The sequence below is a fragment of the Talpa occidentalis genome, unplaced genomic scaffold (assembly GCF_014898055.3).
Source record: "Talpa occidentalis isolate TD23 unplaced genomic scaffold, MPIMG_talOcc4v2.1 talOcc4.9, whole genome shotgun sequence".
NCBI classification, from domain to species: Eukaryota; Metazoa; Chordata; class Mammalia; order Eulipotyphla; family Talpidae; genus Talpa; species Talpa occidentalis.
Window position 1 is genome coordinate 28,557,958 of NW_023605305.1, and position 21,049 is coordinate 28,579,006.

The window sequence follows — 21,049 nt, forward strand, 5'->3', positions numbered from 1 at the left end:
TCTGGTGTAGCACCAGATGAGCTGAGAGCCTGGGGCTACTGATCAAATAGAACTTTATTATGTTAGTCTGGAAATCATGAACAGGGAATATTTTTTTTTTAATTTAGGGAACTGTTGAATGTAAAAAATGGTTCTAGATTATTACTGTGAAATATTGGAAGATTTCTTATATATAATAGGCAGCAGATGGTTCTTGTCCCCTAGAAGGCAAACTAGCCCAGTGGACGAGAGTATAGTGAGAAAGGTTTTAATAGGTGAAAAAGTACTTCCTTCTACAAATTTTTTTTTCTAATTTCAGAATGCTTAAATTCAGACATTGCAGAAATAGAAGCTGAGAAAGCTAAAGTCCCATGAAAATCACTAGCAGCCATGTCTTTCTGTTCAAGAATAACTTTCTAACAGTTCTCCAACAATGAGTAGGAATAAGGGGTCACAGCATCAGGTCTATAAAGTTTCACTTAGGGGGTATCCCTGGTGGCGCAGGCAGTTGAGGGCAGTGCTGTGACACTGTCTGCAGCCTCTGCAGCTCAGGTGCGATCCTGGCCAGCCAGGGAGATACCCACATGGTATGGCAGACCTCTCCTGTCTCACCCACTGCTCCCCTCAGCAGTGTATTTCTTCAGTCTGCTTGTTCTGTTTCCTGCTCTGTCTTTGGTGAATCCTCTCACCCTCCCACACATCTGACCTATACCCCGGTTCTTGTATGCATAAATAAGTAAATCTTTAAAAAAATAAATAGGGTGGGCCGGTGGTGCAGCGGTTGAGTGCTGGGTTGCGAAGCTGCCCGCAGCCTCTGCAGCGCTGATTCGATCCCTGGCCGCCAGGCTAGGGTCCCACATGGCGTGCAAACCTCTTCTGCTGCTTGCTGCTCCCCTCAGCAGTGTGCTTCGTCAGTCTGCCTGCTCTGCTCTCCCCTCTGGCTCTGGTGACTTCTCTCATCCTCCCGCGCTTCTGACTACCCAGTGCTTGTATAAATAAATAAATCTTTAAATAAATAAATAAATAAATAAATAAATAGGGCCTCCCCAGTGGCACAGCAGGTTGAGCGCAGCACTGTGAAGCTGTCTGCAGCCTCCACAGCACAGGTTCGATTCCCAGCCGGCCAGGGAGATTCCCACATGGCATGACAGACCTCTCCTGTCGCGCCCCTGCTCCCCTCAGCAGTGTATTTCAGTCTTCTGCCTGTTCTCCTCCCTGCTTGTCTCTCGTGAATCCTCTTACCCTCCCGTGCCTCCGGCCTGTACCCCAGCTCTTATGTAAAAAAATAAATAAATCTTAAAAAAATAATAAAAATAAAGTTCTACTTAGGGTAACTTCCAAATTTGCTTGTACATCTAAAATTAATCTTCTAAAATGCTAAAGTTGGGCCTCCCTGGTGGCATAAGGGGTTAGGACGCAACCTATGAAGCTATCTGCCTCTGCAGCACAAGTTCCATCCCTGGCCAGGGAGCTACCCACATGGCGCAGCAGACCTCTCCTGGCTCACCCACTGCTCCCCTCAATGGTGTATTTCAGTCAGCCTGCCTGTTCTGTTCCCCATTCTGTCTCTGGTGAATCCTCTCCCCCCCCATACCTCCGGCCTGTACCCCAGTTCTTGTATGCATAAATAAATCTTTAAAAAAAGAACTATTAAAATAAAAATAAAATGCTAAAGTCAGGGCCTTTCCCAAAACCTTCAGGCATTTGACCAGACTCATTGTCCCTGGGAGTAGGTCGTTTGGTGCTATAGGAAGTGTACTGGATATGTAGCCAATGCATTCATCTTTTTCCTAATTCCTTGGGCCCCGGCAGTACAGTGAGAAAAACATATTCAGTGCAGGTTCTAACTCATTCAGAGCACTTTCTAACTCAAGAAACTTGCTATTTCCTGGGTCTACAGACCCAAAAACATATCTTTAATTACAACTGTTTTTTATTGAAGTATATGCTGTGTGCCAAACACCACACTGAGTATCCTGTATGAGTTATCTCTTTTGTTTGCTATAGTAAGTATGATTGATGAACACTAAGTAGAGGTGAGTTCTGAGACAAAGGAGGATGTGCAGACTGCATGGAGAGTTTGGGAAAAGTTGAGTTTTGATAAGTAGGTAGAAGTTCACTAGACCTAGGAGCCAGTATAAACAGTCTCTCTAAGTATGTGTAAAGGAAATCTTTCACCCCAGGAATTGCAGATAAAGTAGATGGCAAGATGAGAGTGAAGCTACCTGCAGGAGAAAGTTGGTAGATAAATTTGAAAAGTTAGAAATTTGGAAGTGGTTTTAATTATTTTAATTCAGTCTTCACAATAGCACTATAGAAAGATACTATTATTATTCCCTAAATCTGTAGATGAAGCCTAAAGAGGCTTAGTCCAAAGAAACTCTTAAGTAGCAGTGCTAGAACTCAAGCACAGGTTTGTCTTTTTCCACAAAATAAGATCATACATTTACGAACACTTAGTCAACCATCATTGATTGACATCTGCTGTGTAAGAGGCACTGTGCTAGACTTAACATGTGAAGGAAAAAAAAAGACACAGCCTCATCACTCACAAGACCCTACAGTGTAGCTATAGAAGACAGCCAACTAATTGAAAAGTGATATGATAGTACCATATGGCATTAGCAGACTCCAGGAGACATAGAAAAGGGAGGAGTTACTTCTTGTTCATGTGCACATGCATAAGAGCATGAAGCAAGGAATGTCGATGAGGCTTCACAGAGTTGATATTTGGGCCAAGTTTAAAAAAAATAAATAAGATTTCACCATATTTTCCATTCTCTCTCTTCATTTCATAACCAGTTTTTTAAATGGTCCTCGTGCTGTTTTTCTTTCAACCTATTCTCTATTTAGTCTTCTGCATTCTATTTTCCTTTCTCACTGTTTCACCGAAACTATTTCAGGCAAAAGTCACCAAGTAACTAATTGGCTAATTGTCAAATCCTATGAGCTCTTTCATTACTCACGTTTCTTCCCCCTTTTACACAACTTTATACAGTGAGTACTTCTCCTTGCATCCCACCCCCAACCTCCAGTTGTCATGACACTTTTATCTCCATCGTGATGCCTTTCCACATGTGCCTTCTCTGCCCATCCCTCAAATGCTGGAGTTCCAAGGTGGACCATCCTGAGGGTCTGTTCTGCTCTTTCTCTTCACACTCTTCCTTGTCAACCTCATCTGCTCCCTGATTTCATACCTACACTGATGACTCCCTCCCACCCATGTCTGCTGAGTTCCAGATCATTGTTCCCAGCTGCTTATTGGGCCCCTCCACTTTGACTTCCCCCGATTGGTTAGTATTTTTGGTTCAAGTAATAGAAAGCCAACTCAGAATAGTTTGATCAGGAAAGGAAAACTAATTATAAAGAGACAAAGAATTGAAGACAGGAATACCAGCAACCCTTGAAAAGGACCAAGGGCAAAGCCCAGAAAGTATTCACCCTCCTCCTGTGATTTCAGTTTTTCTCTACCCTTTGGTGGATATCACCATCCCTTTTCACTAAAGAGTAGATTATACAGTTTTGCAACGCTGACATTAACAGTTGTCTTTCCACCCATTTTCAAATCCCTAAGAAAGTAACCCACTGGTCATCTATTGGAGATAGGAAAGATGCACCCACACAATACAAATGTGACTTCTCTAAATCAGAGCAGTTTCTATGAAAAAGAGAAATTTTCTTCTTGGGCTGAACAAATACCCAAGAAAGAATCTAGTGAAGGTACCTGAAATTCTACATGTCGAAAACAATTTTTCTATCTTCCTGCCTTTTCTCTTTAGAGCAATGTAATATTTTCCTTACTTATTCTCAAACTGTTTATCTTCTTGTATTTCCTGTTTCATTTTGGAGTTTACTGAAATGTCCTTAAAACTGACATTGCATTTAACCTTCTATATTCACTTCTTTCACACCTCAAGCCTACTCAGTCAACTACCTCTGAAATGGTCCATCTGTCCATTCCTCGCCATACTTACTGCCTTGACTTTGCCTTTTTCATCTGAATTATTGCAATAGCTCAACCACAATGGGCTATAGGATTACTTAACTAACCTTTGTCTTCTCTATAGGCTCATGAGCGTTCAGAGAGCTCAGAAGTGGCTTTTGTGATGCAGCTGGTGAAAAAGTTGATGATTGTCATTGCCCGCCCAGCTCGTCTCCTGGAATGCCTGGTGAGTGGACCCTGGGACAGTGAAGGGATTGGAAGAGTGAGAGTAGAAGCTGGAAAGGAAGTAGCATACAAACAGCAAAGCTACTTCCATTTCTGCTGCTAATGTACTTATTTAAATAGAATATGAAAGCACTGGGGAACCAAAGGAGTTCCTGTGAGGAAAAACGAATGGTCCTGAGGGGACGCCTTCATTTAATCATTTAGCAACACTTTCCTGAGTACCTACTTTATGCTAAACACTGGATATACAACAGGAATAAAACTGTCCCTGGTCCTAAGAAGCTTCCTCTATAGTGGAATTAGATTTGGTTTGGTGTGAATAATATGTGTGATATTGCAAGAAATATGATGGTTGAGTTAAGTACAAGGTATAACAGGAACTTGAAGGAAGGGCTCTTTTACTCCTTGAAAACTCCCCAGAGGACATAAGGCTCATTGGTGCTTTGAGGCATAATTATGAGTTTGCCAGGTATGGGGCATAAAAAGGGGCATTTGAGAGAGTACAGAGTGCTTTTGAGAAATTGATGAGGGATAAACCTGGAAAATACACTATGACAAAATAAGGAGGAAGGATTAGGGTCAAAATAAGGGGCGGTGCAATTGTATGGGGAATATAACCAAAATGAAAATGCATACATTGTGTAAAAATGAAAAATGATGTAAGAATTATATAAAATAAATTATTAAAAAATTTTAAAAATTAGAATAAAGGTTTGTTGTTTATGTTGAAAAAAATATTTCCCTTGTACCTCTTTGCAAGAGTTAATCTGTTTTCCCTCTCCACTTTGCCCTCACTCTCAGGTAACAACTTATTGTCAGTCTTCTGTACAATTTCATATAAAAGAAATTACATGTCTTCTTTCATTCAGCATGTTTTGTTTTGTTTTGAGATTCATACGTGTTGCATGTATCATTAACTGGTTCCTATTTATTTCTGAGTAGTAGTCCATCAGATTTACTTCTAGGAAAGATGACTCTGACTGCAGCATAGATAGTGAATTGGAAGAGAGGGCAGGATGAGCCAGGGAAATAAGTGCAGAGGTACTTAAAGCAGTTCATGTGAGATGGGAGTTGCCTGAACTAGAACAGAGGTAGGAGAACAGAAAAGAGGAGATAGATACTTATGAGGTAGACACTCTGACTAGATGGGAACTAAGGATAAAACATTAAAAGGACTTCCAGGTTTGGCTATATTATATTGAGATTAGATGGGGGTATACTTCTCTAAAGTAACAAGACCAGAGGGGAAAAAAACAGCAGTGATGGGGTTGTGGTCAAGCCAAGGGCCTCTCCCTCAGGAACATGAAGTCCAGAATTAAACAGCTTCATGGAGTCAGGACTAGGATTGAATGCTGATTTTCTGTTCCTTCCTACCTCTGTGACCATGGACAGATCAGTATACCTCTATGAGCCTTATTTTCCTCACTGAGGTTACATAGGTACTGCTAGGGTTTAGCCCAGAGTGCAGCATTTGGTGGGCACTTAGTACTTGGATCCCTCATTATTATGTGCTCCATGCAGACAGGGACTGCTATGCTCTGTTCCACATGGGTCCCCTAGTCCTAGCACACAAGACGTGCTCAGAAAGTATCTGAACACATGCATGTACTACCAGGGCTAGGAACCATCGTTGAGAGTGTGCCAGGACTGGTCCTCTGGGTTGGGTGTGAACATACCTGACAGTGACATCTGAAGGCAGAGGGCTTGGGACCAGTTGAGATAGACTAAACTCAGTTGAAACCCAATTGCTGGGAAGACAGCATTTGCTTAGTGTGACAAATTTAGAAGTGACCTGTAAGCTTTGTCGACATTCTTATCCCTGAATCATGTTGTTTCTGGGTATTAAGGGGAAGAGGTGCCCCATCACCAAGAGAAAGTCTTCTTGTCTATCCTACTCTGGGTATATACTGTAAAGCCAGAGAAACCAGCTGCCTTCCCTTGTAGCACTCACCGCTGACTACTTCTCTCCCCTGGTACAGGAGTTTGACCCTGAAGAGTTCTACCACCTGTTAGAAGCAGCTGAGGGCCACGCCAAAGAGGGACAAGGGATTAAATGTGACATTCCCCGCTACATCGTTAGCCAACTGGGCCTCACACGGGATCCCCTAGAGGGTGAGCATACTGCTTGGTGGCTGCAAAGAGGCCCCATAGCAAACAAGGTCTAGCAGCAGGGAAGCTACTTGGAGAAGAGGCTTAGATTGGATATGGACACAACTTAGAATCAGGTTCTCAAGGCTATAAGAGAAACTGTGTATTCTCTCATAAAACATCCCTTTCTTTGGAATTGTTTTCATCATCTGCATAACATGACGCAATCTGGATTGCCTCTGATTGCCTCGATTGGTTGAATTTAGAGCCTGAAATCAAAAGCGGTAAACAACAAAAGACCACAATCTCATTTTCAAAATAGATCACCTCTCTGCATTATTTGCCTCCCCTCATTTTACAAGTGTCTTTGGGGTGGTCCGAGGGCTTAAAAGATAACACCATTCTTCCAGGTATTATGCCAAGCCCCTGGCTTCCAGTCCTGGTCTATATTTTTTGTGCTCCTGCCTTTCCTCCTTTCCAACCCCATCTGACAAAGCAGTCCTTACCAAGATGAGTATTAATAACCCAGGTTTGGGCCCTGTTTTTCAGGAATTGTCCCAAAGTTTGAGGGAAACTATAAATTTTGCCTCACCTTGTGAATGGCACTGGGGTCTGGAAACAGGAGTGGCAAGATCAATTGGCTAATTTCCTGGTCCAAAAGTTGTGACTGACTGCACTGAGGACAGAGCCACAGGACTGGATTTACATCCCAATCTGGTGCACAAAGCATTAGTGCCTACCCTGCATGCACCTATCATGTGATATGAGTGGACTGCTGAGATACCTGCCATTGCCTGTTATTGCCATTTCTTCTTATATCCTTGCTTTGTTTCTAGAAATGACCCAGTTGAGCAGCTATGACAGTCCTGACACCCCAGAGACAGATGATTCCATTGAGGTAAAGACTGTGAACTCCTGCCCTAATCTTGGAGTCTGGGCCCTATGAGGCAAAGGCTGTGCATTCTCTTTCAGAGAATATTTGAAGGAGGGGTTCGGGGGTGGGTGGTTGCCTACATAATCTGAGAAGTCATTGAGCTCCTGGGGAAGAATGAGCAGGAAGCTGCAGCAAGGTAAAAAACTGAGCTGATGATGGAACCACTGCTTCCCCAAACATAAGCCTACCTCCTGCCTTTTCCCTTACCTTCCAGGGCCGGGGGACATCTCTGACATCCAAAAAGACACCCTCTGAAGAGGACTTCGAAACCATTAAGCTTATCAGCAATGGCGCCTATGGGTAAAGGCAGGGGTCAAAATTTGGCTGGGACTAGCACTGTCAGTCCTTAGGTTCTTCCTTCTAGACATATATGATGCTCAATCCTCTCGGGAGCAGATGCTTCAGGATGGACCTGCGCCCTCCCTGAAGTCTCCCAGAGAAGCAAAAGTTCAGTTTCCTCTGACATCTGACATTGTGCCTTTCCCAGGCAATATTCCCATTCCTCCTGATAGCACCCCTCTTCTCCAGAGCTCTGGGGGAGGGTTGAACTGAGTCCTCAGGGCTTGGTATATTAAGGAATTGAAGAGTCAGTGTGCCCCAGTCCTCACTGATAAACATATCCCTGTTGCTTTGTTTGATGCTTTTGTAAGGCATGACAGGAGGCAGTGTGGTCATCTGGCTCTGGGTGGTGGAGTGCACAGCTCTGGCACTGAGAGCCTATGGGAGGACGGGATGGGCTATGTTTCCCAGGGCTGTGTTTCTGGTGCGGCACAAGTCCACCCGGCAGCGCTTTGCCATGAAGAAGATCAACAAGCAGAACCTGATCTTACGGAACCAAATCCAGCAGGCCTTCGTGGAGCGCGACATACTTACTTTTGCCGAGAACCCTTTTGTGGTCAGCATGTTCTGCTCCTTTGAGACCAAGCGCCACCTGTGCATGGTGATGGAGTATGTGGAAGGTATTGGGGGAAAAGGTGGCCTGGTGTGGAGGCCAAGTTACAATCCGAGATTCAGCACTGAGTTTGAATCAACAGCATGGTATATGGGGTGAAGTTTCAGGGCCCAGCTTCCCAGTCTCTCTTTGGCATTGGTTTCTGCCTTAGGAGTTTGGAGACCATTTTTGCCTCGGTGGGCACAAGACTTTTTGCCCTTCACAAGGGCTTCTAGAATATTAGCTGCCATGAAACTGCCCCTGTCAGATGCAGTGAGAGCCACTCTGGGATAGGAAGTATCAGCTCATCAGCCGTAGAGTCCTGTACACACCACCGGTGCCTCAGGCAGGAACAAAGGAGGCAGCAGAACCACAGAAGCCCAGGGTTGGATGTAGGATTCCTATCTGAAAATAATTTAGTCCTGTTCCTACAAGTCAGCTTACAGATATGGAGAGTTGGGATCTTTACCTCTCTGGCCTCAAAAGCCATTGGCAGATTCACCTTATGTCCTACTTCCCTCCACACTGTATCCCACCTATGCCAGCGGCAAGGAACTAATGAATCATAGGCTCTGGCACAAGGGTATTCTGTGAGGCTATCTCCTCAGAGATAGGCACCTCAGAGACTATAAGCCTGAGACCATCTAGAGTAGGGAACTGGATCACTCCTTCATGATGGCCTGGGCTTGTTGCAGGAGGAGACTGTGCCACTCTGCTGAAGAATATTGGGGCTCTGCCTGTGGACATGGTGCGTCTGTACTTTGCAGAAACTATGCTAGCCCTGGAGTACTTACACAACTACGGCATCGTGCACCGTGACCTCAAGCCTGACAAGTACGCACACTATCTGGTTCCCATATCCGAGGTCTTTCTTTTGTATCTCTAGATAAATGGAGACAGGCACTGCATGTCAACACTATCCCAGAATGGCTGCTAGGACACAGTGCTCATGTAGGTGTCCATCTAGGCCCAGTACTTCCTGACAACCCCATGCAAAGACCATTGCCAACAAGATCTGACAAGGACATTGTAAGGCTTGGGTGACACGTAAGAGTCAGTATCACTGCTCAAGAAGTCAAGCAGGAGCAAAATAGCACATCTAGCAGATGTATCCCAACATTTACTGACATCTACTCTGTGTCAAGCACTGTGTTCTGGGCTATAAATATAGTCCCTACTCTATGGCCCCTACCCTGAAGATCTTAAGTCTAAAATGGGAATCAGAAATATCTGTGTATAGGCTGTTCTCCAAAGCCATGAGGTGGAAAGGGGTGAGCAAAGCTTTGTAAAACTGGGGAGCAATATTTGCAAAGGCACAGCAGCATGAGAGAATGTGTCCCACTCCAGCACTACAAATAGTACCAGATGGCTGATGCTGAGATTATTGTTAGAGAATAGTAAATAGAATAGTAAGAGTGGGCAAGAGAGATAGGCAGGAATTAGATCCCCAAGGGTCTTTCTGTTAAGTTTAGGGTGGTTTTTTTTTTTTTTAAGATTTATTTATTTATGCATGCAAGAGCTGGGGTACAGGCCAGAGATGTGGGGGGTGAGTGGATTCACCAGAGACAGAGTGGGGAACAGAACAGGCAGACTGACTGAAATACACTGCTGAGGGGAGCAGCGGGTGAAACAGGAGAGGTCTGCTTCACCATGTGGTTTCTCCCTGGCTGGCCAGGGATCGAACTCATGCTGCAGAGGCTGCGGATTGCTTCATTGTGCGATGCTTAACCCCTTGTGCCACCAGGGAGGCCTGTTAAGTTTAGGTTTTAAAGATTCCTCGAGTGTCTTTATCAACCAAAGGTATGATTGAATAACATGCTCAGATTTTGTTTTTGATTAGGAAGATAATTGCCAGTGAAAAAGACAAGGAGGCCATTACTGTAGACCAGACCAAAATCAACAATGCCTGCACCAGAACGGAGTCAGGATGGTGAACAAAGGGATAGTGTTGGGAAGTAGAAAAGAAACAATATGGTAGAAGTGGGGCTTGGAAAGAGAAGTTTCCAGATTAGGACTGGTGCACAGTGATAAAGACTTTGTAGTGGAAAGTGGTACTGACATATGGACTTGAGTTCAAATGGCCACTCTTTAACTCTGCGAATTCCATTCTGTCATTTAAACCTGAGCCTCATGTTCTTCCTCTTTAAAAAAAAAAGCCAGGGTGATAGGAGCCTCCCTGGTAGCGCAGGGGGTTGAGTGCAGTGCTGTGAAGCTGTCCTCAGCCTTGCAGTGTGAGTTCAATTCCTGGCCGGCTGGGAGCCACCCACATGGCATGGCAGACCTCTCCTGTCTCGCCCGCTTCTCCCCTCAGCAGTGTGTTTTGGTACATGTGCCTGTTCTGTTCTGCTCCCTGCTCTCTCTGGTGAATCTTCTCACCACCCTGTGAATCTGGCCTGTATCCCACTTCTAAACAAACAAACAAACAAACAAACAAACAAACAAATAAAAAACAGCGTGATAATAGCTACCTTTGTTCTGTTATGTACTATGTAAGATCTTCCAGGAGCCAGAATATTTTATCAACAATCAATAAAACATTTATTACAGACCTCAGGGGGTAGAAATTGCTTTTCACTGAGAAGAGGAACCACTTAGGAGGCATGACTTTGTCTGGGAAGTTGAGTTTGTGGTACCTGTAAGATATCTGGGCAGTTAGTAGGCATGGAGCTCGTAGAAGTCAGGACTAGAGATACTGATGTGGAAATCATAGAATAAATGGGTAGCAAATGAAGCCTTTGACACAGAAGAAAATGACTCAGGTAGAGTTATATGAAGGGACAAGAGGCAATTCTCTGTGAGGACTTATGTCTAGTTTCCCAAGCAACCCCCCTTATAAGACCAGAAGTGGACATGCAACAAGATTATGTACCCCTTTTCCCTCTTCCTAGGTCAGGTATGGTGTCACCCAAGTTCAGGGAAGGGCACTGAGGATAGCTCATGCCCTCAGGTGAGGCTGATTGCTCTGTGGAGGAAAGTCTGTTCCTCACCTGGCTGTTACCTGCTCCCATCATAGAACACATTTGAGGGGAGTAAATACACATGAATTGGGGGAATGGCTGAATGGCAAGTTAGTGCTTATGCAGAATGCAGTGCTCACAAAGCCAGAGCTATTTATTCTTTTATGGTTGCCTGTCTCCCTGCTGAAGATATACTGCTTATACCCCATAGTAACCCTGTGGATGCCTATATGAGAAAATTTAGCATATACTAAAATCAGCACCCATAGGAAACCAGGAAATAACTTACGGCTTGTTTCTCTGGTTTCCCAGCCTTCTGATTACATCCATGGGGCACATCAAGCTCACTGACTTTGGCCTTTCTAAAATTGGCCTCATGAGTCTGACGACAAACTTGTATGAGGGCCACATTGAAAAGGATGCACGGGAGTTCCTGGACAAGCAGGTAAGGAAGGACAGTTGAGACTTTGGGGGTTGATTCCAGGCGTCAGAATAAGGACAGGGCCATATGCTTTACCCTGTAGCTAGACACAAAGACTGGGAGTTCATTTCCACCTTTGGGCTCCAGGGAGGCATTGAGAGAGAGAGAGAGAGAGCATGTTTGAAAGATACAGTGGGCCATGCTATAAAATAGGTATTATAACAGCCAACACTCCAAAAGACTGATGTGAGATCAGAGCTTAACAACTTAGCCTTCCTACGTCAAGTACAGGCTTTCCTGGCGCCGAGTCTAAGAATATAGCTTTAAGTTTTTGTTAGACTGTGGCCCAGCCTCTGAGAATGGCCTCTGGACATTCCCTGATTTGACATATCACATAGGGATTGTTTACAAGTCCGTATATTAGTCATATAACTGGTAGGATCTGTTCTGTGTGAGACTGGAGGACCGGCCAATAGTGGGAATCAGATAACAGAAGGAAGGGGAACAGAGAGTGGTGAGTCCAGATTAGAATTAGATGTTTTGGCTAATTAGGAAATACATAAACTTACTCCAGCAGTTCTAACTAGTACCCTGGAAATCCCATTGATCTTCACCTCATTAAAGTAAACTGGGTCTTCATTCATAGATTTTCTGCTCCAGAGGTCAGGCTGATGAGCTGCCTCAAGATGCTAAGCCAGCCTGATTTCTCTGCACCTAGGTATGCGGGACCCCGGAGTACATTGCGCCTGAGGTGATCCTGCGACAGGGCTATGGGAAGCCAGTGGACTGGTGGGCCATGGGCATAATCCTGTATGAGTTCCTGGTGGGTTGCGTCCCTTTCTTTGGAGACACTCCGGAGGAGCTCTTTGGACAAGTGATCAGTGGTAGGTACCACCACCCTGACCCACAGAGACACGGCCTGGATCCACAAAATGGTTTACCTGTGAGGCTTATGAGTTCTTGTTCTGGATTCATGTGTGTGCATGACTGGTGTGGTTTGCCTCTTAGGTGCAGCTTGTGTGTGCTCATGAACACATTGTCTGTCTCCTTGGAACTTGCTCTGCTCGTGTTCATGTATCTCTCGTGTATGCATGCATGTGGCTATGTTGTGTACATGCATGTCCTGTGAGTGTGAGTTCTGTGTATGTGTGTGTACCTACGTCTGGGCTATAAAGGCAAGGTCAACTGGAGCTTCAGCACAGCAGTATGGCTTTGCAGTTCCTACCCTGGATCAGAGAGCAAGCCATGGTCTAGGGTGTGTGAAGTCCCCCAAGGGATAGAGGAACCTGTAGCACTTAGAGACTGGGATCCTAAGCTGGACTTTCAGGAATTCTGGGCTGGGCCCATTTGGCCTCCTTTCCTTTATACACAACTTCTGAGACTCTTCTCTAATCTCCCTCCTTTTCCTTACCCCTCATGACTCTCCAGATGAGATTGTGTGGCCTGAAGGGGATGATGCACTGCCACCAGATGCCCAGGACCTCACCTCTAAACTGCTCCATCAGAACCCTCTGGAGAGACTGGGTACAGGTAGGGCAGGCCCCACTAACTTGTCTTACCTCTTGGAAGGGTCAGACTTGAGGTAGGCAGTCCTCTGGATCCGGAAAGTGCTCTGATCCCTGTAGGCAGCAGAGGAAAGGTACTAGAAGCTCTGCCTCTAGGCCTAGCCTCTCAAGGTTTGGGTTCTCACTGAATTTGCTGACTGGACTCCATAGCTTTGCCCATGCCTTCCCTGCCCACAGGAGGCGCCTATGAGGTGAAGCAGCACCCATTCTTTACGGGTCTGGATTGGACAGGACTGCTTCGCCAGAAGGCTGAATTTATTCCCCAGCTGGAATCAGAGGATGATACCAGCTACTTTGACAGTAAGGCCAAGGGGCCAGGGCGGGGAGGAGGGAAGAAAGGGAGAGTGGTGCAGAGATCCTGCCTGTTGGTCCAGAAATAAATGTGTTCCCTAAACTTGACATTGGGAGCAACTTCTACAGGCCCTGCTGAGGTCTGGTAGGGTCAAAAGGAGACCACCCCCAGCAACCTCTGCAGGGGATTGTCCTGTTTGTCTGACTCAGCCCGCTCGGAGAGATACCACCACATAGACTCGGAGGATGAGGAGGAAGTGAGTGAGGATGGCTACCTTGAGATCCGTCAGTTCTCTTCCTGCTCTCCAAGGTTCAGCAAGGTACGACTTAGAGGCCTGGACTAGGCAAAACAGACTAGAGGGGTGGGGAGAGATGTGTCTGGGGCAGATGGTAATGGGACTGCCCTAGGAAAAGAGGAGGAAAGGACTGGGCTTATATATGACAGGTGCTTCTAGAACCACTGCAAGCCCTGACGTAGGGAATGCTAGGGTGAGCTCGGGTCAGTCCAGTGGAATAGCTGTTGCTTCGAATGTTCAGCTGCTGTGTGTGTGTGTGTGTGTGTGTGTGTGTTTCTAGATCTCAGGTGTCAAGAATACTTTTTTTTTTTTTTAATAGAGGCATGTTTTATTTATTTATTTGTTTGTTTGTTTATACAAGCACTGGGTACAGTCAGAAGCGCGGGAGGGTGAGAGAATTCACCAGAGCCAGAGCGGGGAGCAGAGCAGGCAGAAGGACCGAAGTACACTGCTGAGGGGAGCAGCGGGCGGCAGGAGAGGTCTGCGCGCCATGTGGGACCCTCCTCCGGTGGCCGGGGAGCAGCCGGGGATCGAACCGGTGCTGCAGAGGCCGCGGGCAGCTTCGCAACCCAGCGCTCAACCGCTGCGCCACCGGGGAGGCCCAAGAATACTTTTTGCTCCTTGGGAAGTGTGGTTGTTGGAGCTCATCCCAGCACATCTTCTGTGCCCACAGGTGTACAGTAGCATGGAGCGACTCTCTCTGCTGGAGGAACGCCGGACACCACCTCCCACCAAGCGCAGCCTGAGTGAGGAGAAGGAGGACCGATCAGATGGCCTGGCAGGACTGAAGGGCCGAGACCGGAGCTGGGTGATTGGCTCTCCTGAGATGTGAGCACCCAGAGCTCACCCATGGTGGCCCACACACCAACCATCAGTTGTCACAGATCATGGGCGAGAGTTGGCTGTTAGGGAGGAGTACTAGTGGCAGCAAGGGGCTTTTAGTTATTTTTTTTTTAATTATTTATGCATAGAAGAACTGGTATGTAGGTGGGAGTGAGAGGATTCACCAGAGACAGAGTGGGGAGCAGAACAGGCAGATCTACTGATATACACTGCTGAGGGGAGCAGCGGGCAAGACAGGGGAGGTCTGCTGTGCCATCTGGGGCATTGAACTCAGACCACAGTGGTGATAGCACTGAGACTTAGCACCAGGCCACTCGGGGACACCCAACAAGGGGCCCAACAAGCTCCTAGAGGAATATCTGAAAAGTTCTGGGATTTAGAACTCTTGTTAGCCCCTGAGGAAGCCTGGGCTGGAGGAGGGAGACTGCCTGGGTCATCTCACCCAAGGCCGTGTGTCTTGCAGATTGCGAAAGCGGCTGTCGGTGTCTGAGTCGTCCCATACAGAGAGTGACTCAAGCCCTCCACTGACAGTGCGACGCCACTGCTCAGGTCTCCTGGATGTGCCTCGCTTCTCCGAGGGCCCTGATGAGGCTAGCAGCACCCCCAGGAGACAGCAGCAGGAGGGTACAGGATTTCTCACACCCCTGTCTGGGGAGGGAGTATCTGGACCTGTCCCTGAACGACCCGTGGAGCAGCGGCTAAAGCTGGATGAAGAGCCTGTTGGCCAGAACAATGGTTCTAGTCCAGGTGTGGCATAGCAGGTGGCCAGAGGGCCTAGACTCGAGGATACTGCAGGGAGACAGGGAGGGGAGACTCAGCTGCAGTGCAGGTCTCATTGCTCACTTGGGTCTACAGCTATGGAGTCACAAGGAGGACGTGGAACCCTGCAGCTGGCTGAGGGAGCCACAGCCAAGGCCATCAGTGACCTGGCTGTGCGCAGGGCCCGCCACCGGCTACTCTCTGGGGACTCTCTAGAAAAACGGTCGGCTCGCCCCATCAACAAAGTAATCAAGTCCGCCTCAGCCACAACCCTGTCTCTCCTCATCCCTTCAGGTGAGGTCCCCAGGGAACTAGGATAAAATTCACAGAAGGGTGTTGGAAGCTCTGTGGGTCTGGCAGGTGCATCTGCATGGTGTGTTGAGGGGCTGTGTTTCACTACTGCTCCTTTGTTATAATCTAGCGTCTCTAAAGTTACGCTCTGGTGTTGGGGTTGTGTGTGTGGGAGAGAGAGGTCAGCTGAGACAGAGAGCTTATATTCAAATCATGGCTCTTTCGCTAAATGACTTTTAACCTTGGAGACATTGCTTAATCCCTCCGAGTCTCAAGTTCCTCATCAAAAAATGGGGAATATTAATAGTAGTCACTCCTAGGCTAACTGTGACATTTAAATACATACAAAGACCTTATCCCTGATATGTATGAGTAAACATTCAGTAAATGGTATCAGCCATCCCCTATCACCTCCATCTCTTGGGGTCTGAGAGGGTCTGGGCACACAAGAGGGCTTAGAACATGTAGGGGAGCAGCTCTCCTGCCCACCTGTGACTATGCAGATTTCTCTCTTTTTCTTTCTCCTTTTCCTAATAAACCTTTTAAAATGGAAACAAAACAAAACAAAACTAGAAGCTGTAGGGGAAACATAACCTGGGCTCAGGATCTCTCGGTAAATAGAGCTATCCTGGAATCAACACCTTAGGCAGGGGCCTGGGTTGGGAGCATGGGCCAGGCCAGCATTCTGACCACTAAGTCCTAGCTTGTCCTTCCCCAGAACACCACACCTGCTCTCCATTGGCCAGCCCCATGTCCCCACATTCCCAGTCATCGAACCCATCATCCAGGGACTCTTCTCCAAGCAGGGACTTCTTGCCAGCCCTCAGCAGCTCAAGACCACCCATCATCATCCATCGAGCTGGCAAAAAGTATGGCTTCACTCTGCGGGCCATCCGTGTCTACATGGGTGACTCGGATGTCTACACTGTGCACCACATGGTGTGGGTATGTCTGGCCACCATCTCTGTTGGCTCCCACTTTTATCTCTTCTCTGCCTTCCGGGTACTAAGGCCTACGTGTCCCTGCCCACACTGGGGAGGGGTGGGGAGGACACAACTTGAGCAGAATCAGGCCCCCTACTTCATGCTCAGACTCCAGGCTGAGGACTGTTCTCTCCCTGGGGCAGCACGTGGAAGATGGAGGTCCAGCCAGTGAGGCGGGGCTTCGCCAGGGTGACCTCATCACTCATGTCAATGGTGAGCCTGTGCATGGGCTGGTGCACACAGAAGTGGTGGAGCTGATCTTGAAGGTTAGTACTGGGTATACTGCCTACTCTGGTCCCTCCAAGACCCAGCCTTGTGAGTCTCTGAGTGGCCAGAGGGGTGTTGGGAGAGTGGGGCACAGACACTGCACACTAAAAACAGACACAAACCCAAACTTGGGTGTAACCACAGCAGTGGGGTTTCACTGGAAGGTAGCACCCTCACTGACCCAGGGATCCTTGGGTATAGGACTAGAGAACAAGACAGGTGAGCCTCTTCGCTACTTTCCCATCCCCAAACCACTCAGGCTTCAGTTGGAGTCATTTCCTAATCTGTGGTTCAGAAACGTTGATGCAAGGACAAAGCTAAAGCTGTGCTGCAACCATGGGCAGGGGTAGCGGTAGGAGTGAGAACAAGGTAACTGCCTTAGCCAAGACTCATTTCATGGTCTGTTTCCCAGAGTGGAAACAAAGTATCTATTTCAACAACTCCTCTGGAGAACACCTCTATTAAAGTGGGGCCAGCTCGGAAGGGCAGCTACAAGGCCAAGATGGCCCGAAGGAGCAAGCGGAGCCGAGGCAAGGATGGACAAGAAAGGTGAGCCAACTTAGCCCAGGGGTCTGCTCTGAGCCACCCAAGTGTTAGCTGGGGATCCATGCCCTAGCCCTAGTGTATACTGTGCTGTTTGCGCCAGCTCAGACAGCCTTTGACTCTTGTCTCTGCAGCAGAAAAAGGAGCTCCTTGTTCCGGAAGATCACCAAGCAGGCGTCCCTCCTCCATACCAGTCGCAGCCTGTCTTCCCTTAACCGCTCCTTGTCGTCAGGGGAGAGTGGGCCGGGCTCTCCCACACACAGCCACAGCCTTTCCCCTCGATCTCCCACTCAGAGCTACCGGGTAACCCCTGATGCTGTGCATTCAGGTATGAAGGGCCCCCTTCAGGTTTCAGAGACAACCCCTGGGAGATAGGACAGTGCCTGAGTCCTCTGAAACTCATTTAGGCCACTCCCTGAAAGACCCAGCAATCCTGGGAGGAGGTTACATGGGTGGAGGGTGACCTAGTTTCTGTAGCTTGGGATCTGGTTTACCAGTGGGATAATCTTGATGCTGCTGGGACATTGTATGGTGAGACCCTACCTTGTCCCTCAGTCACTTCTACCTGCTAACATTGCTCTGCCTTTGTCTGTGTGTCTGTCTGTGTAAAGTGGGAGGGAATTCTTCACAGAGCAGCTCCCCCAGCTCCAGTGTGCCCAGCTCCCCAGCCAGCTCTGGCCACACACGGCCCAGCTCCCTACACGGTCTGGCACCCAAGCTTCAACGCCAGTATCGCTCTCCTCGGCGCAAGTCAGCAGGCAGCATCCCGCTGTCCCCACTGGCCCACACCCCTTCTCCACCACCAGCAGCTTCACCCCAGCGTTCCCCATCGCCCCTATCAGGCCACGGAGCTCAGGCCTTCCCCACCAAGCTTCATCTGTCACCTCCCCTAGGCAGGCAACTCTCACGGCCAAAGAGTGCAGAGCCACCCCGCTCACCACTGCTTAAGAGGGTACAGTCATCTGAGAAACTAGCAGCTGCCCTTGCTGCTTCTGAGAAGAAGCTGGTCACTTCTCGAAAGCATAGCCTTGACCTGCCCCACCCTGAGCTAAAGAAGGAACTGCCACCCAGGGAAGTCAACCCTCTGGATATTGTTGGGACCAGGACTGTGCTCTCTGGAAAAGGGGCTCTACCAGGGAAGGCGGTGCTGCAGCCTGTTCCCTCACGGGCCTTAGGCACCCTCCGACAAGACCGGGCTGAACGGCGAGAGTCACTGCAGAAGCAAGAAGCCATCCGTGAGGTAGATTCCTCAGAGGATGACACTGATGACGAACCTGAGCACAGCCGAGGTCTACAGGAGCCAACCTTGATATCTAACCCAGAAGTGGGACAGGATCTACCTCTCAGAGGAGCAAGAGAGGGTGAGGAAGGAGAAACTTTTCTGCCCAGAAACCCCAGGAGCCAGGGCCCATTGGTCCCAGACACACTGACAGGGGTCACACTGGGGCCTCCTAGAATGAAATGCCCTAGTGATCCCCAGAGGAGGCTTGAGACCCCCCAAGCCTTTGAGGCTACCAGCTCCTCAACACCAGCCCCCAGCGTGGGTGGGGCTGGACCTACAGATCCCATTCCCCAGGAAGGCTGCTGGAATGCCCATCACCTCCACACCCAGGCACTAACAGCACTTTGTCCCCTCTCCACCATTTGTTCCACTTCTTCCTCCACTGCTGGAGAGCCAGGTCCATGGTCCTGGAAATTACTTAGTGAGCACCCAGACAGAGCAGCCTCCAGCAGAGGGGCAACAGTGAAAGGTGGACTGCCTGGCCCCCAGTATTTGGAGAACACAACTCCAGCCCACCCGGAGAACCTTTGTCCCAGTCAGGCAGGGAAGTCACGGCCTCCCAATGTTCCTGAGCTGGCCCGTCCACCTTGTGGGGTTCTTAGCCAAAGCTGGCTCTGGGAGCCCGAGTGTACACAAACAGAGAAAGAGGAGCCAGCCCTGGGTACCACCAAAGTGCCTGATGCCTCAGGTGACAGGAGGCAGGACGTTCCATGCAGAGGCTGCCCACTGACCCAGGAGCCTGGGCCCAGCCTGCTCTGGAGGGGCCGAGACCCAGGGCATCCTCAGAAGCATCAGGACTTGGTATTGGCACCTGATGAGCTTTTAAAGCAAACATAGTAATTGTCATTTCTTGCACTCAGACTTGTGTAATACACGCTCTTGGAAACCACCTTTATGTTTCTTATGTTTGCTTCTTTCCTTCAGTCAACACAAGTGTAACTCAAGGTCCTATATTGCTGATAATACAGTGAATGAATAAGACAGCTTCCACTGTCAGGGTAGGAGTGCATAACTTGGCTTGGTTTTCCAGAAACAATGATATGTGAGCTCAAACCTAAAGGACGGAGGATAGGTAATAGTTCGCTAGGTTTGAAGAATGAGAATTGGTATAAGAAAGAATGTCTAGGTAAAGAATACAGCATATACGGTATTCCTGGTTTGTTAAAGAAACTGAAAATAAGAGGGGAAATGGAGTCAGTGAGTTAGGTAAAGGCCAGTTCTGATTGTCTTCCAGAAGTCTAGACTTTCTGTAGTTGATGGAGACCAGGAAAGGCCATGATTTATAAATAAGAGAACTCGAGTTTTCAGATGCTAACATGCCCAAAATCATATACCCTGGGCAGACTTAGGATTAAAATTTAGGTTTCAACCCTAGAACCCACATTTCTCTCTTCTTTTTTTTTTTTTAACATTTATTTATTGGGGCCTCCCCTGGTGGCGCAACGGTTGAGCGCTGGGCTGCGAGGCTGCCTGCAACCTCTGCAGCACCGGTTCGTTACCCGGCTGCCGGCGAGGGTCCCACCAAAAAAAAAAAAAAAAAAGATTTATTTATTTATGCATACAAGAGCTGGGGTACAGGCCAGAGGTGTGTGGGGGGAGGTGAGAGGATTCACCAGAGACAGAGTGGGGAACAGAACAGGCAGACTGACCAAAGTACACTGCTGAGGGGAGCAGTGGGCAAGTCAGGAGAGGTCTGCTGTGCCATGTGGGTTGCTCCCTGGCCGGCCAGGGATCGAGCTCGTGCTGCAGAGGCTGCGGACAGCTTCATAGGTTGCGTCTTAACCCCTTCCACCACCAGGGAGGCCCTTATCTCCTGACTCTTAGCCAGAAAACAAGGTGGGGTAAGAAGTGGTGAGGTAAAGAGTTGAACTTTGTATATATTTGATTTGAGGTATCTCTGAGGCATCCAGAGATAATTAGATGCATGGGTCTGGAACTCATTAGAGAAAAATAGATTGAAGATAGACATTTAAGAGCCATCAGTGTATCAATAGTGACACATTGGGGAGCACTAAGATATAGGCAAAAAAGACTTAGAAGCAGCCAGAAGAGAGTCTTAATATTCAAGAAAGGAAAGATATTTTAATTGGAGGGAGAAGTGCTTGGTAAAATGCTGAGAAGCCAGGTGACATGAAAACAGATACTGCCTTTTGTTTTAATCAGTCTTTAATGTTTATAGCCAGTGAGCCCTTCTGGTCTATTTGTCAGTCAATCTTCAGCACAGTAGCTGGACATTGCTGAGGTGGACCATTCCCAGTGAGTTACCCACATGGTGGTGAGTAGTGTGGAAGGCAAAGGGAGGACATTTGTGGGACCATTGTGTGGGAGAGTCAGATGGCACCATGGGGTTGCAGGACTCAGGAAATTGCTGCTTGCTCTACACAATCCACGCCTAGGTCCAAAGGATGCCCAGAGACAGGAAAATGCCTCTAGACCAGGCATCGCTGTCGT

General features: G+C 47.9%; 1 protein-coding gene across 3 annotated transcripts in view; it reads left to right on the forward strand.

The window, feature by feature from the left end:
* The window catches only part of MAST2 (microtubule associated serine/threonine kinase 2), a 138,134-nt gene extending 118,171 nt beyond the window's left edge, over positions 1-19,963 (forward strand). For 2 of the 3 annotated variants that reach the window (XM_037500979.2, XM_037500981.2), the window contains 19 exons: positions 4,047-4,148; positions 6,127-6,259; positions 7,072-7,133; positions 7,384-7,469; positions 7,920-8,128; positions 8,796-8,934; positions 11,370-11,502; positions 12,197-12,362; positions 12,907-13,008; positions 13,221-13,343; positions 13,545-13,654; positions 14,304-14,458; positions 14,937-15,220; positions 15,329-15,526; positions 16,242-16,468; positions 16,650-16,772; positions 17,186-17,322; positions 17,451-17,644; positions 17,928-19,963. In XM_037500979.2, coding sequence (XP_037356876.1) covers positions 4,047-4,148; positions 6,127-6,259; positions 7,072-7,133; positions 7,384-7,469; positions 7,920-8,128; positions 8,796-8,934; positions 11,370-11,502; positions 12,197-12,362; positions 12,907-13,008; positions 13,221-13,343; positions 13,545-13,654; positions 14,304-14,458; positions 14,937-15,220; positions 15,329-15,526; positions 16,242-16,468; positions 16,650-16,772; positions 17,186-17,322; positions 17,451-17,644; positions 17,928-19,435 — 4,191 coding nt within the window. In that variant the 3' untranslated portion in view covers positions 19,436-19,963. The remainder of the gene's footprint in view (positions 1-4,046; positions 4,149-6,126; positions 6,260-7,071; positions 7,134-7,383; positions 7,470-7,919; positions 8,129-8,795; positions 8,935-11,369; positions 11,503-12,196; positions 12,363-12,906; positions 13,009-13,220; positions 13,344-13,544; positions 13,655-14,303; positions 14,459-14,936; positions 15,221-15,328; positions 15,527-16,241; positions 16,469-16,649; positions 16,773-17,185; positions 17,323-17,450; positions 17,645-17,927) is intronic. The other variant, XM_037500978.2, reaches the window with a different exon arrangement.
* Positions 19,964-21,049: the final 1,086 nt, after the last annotated feature.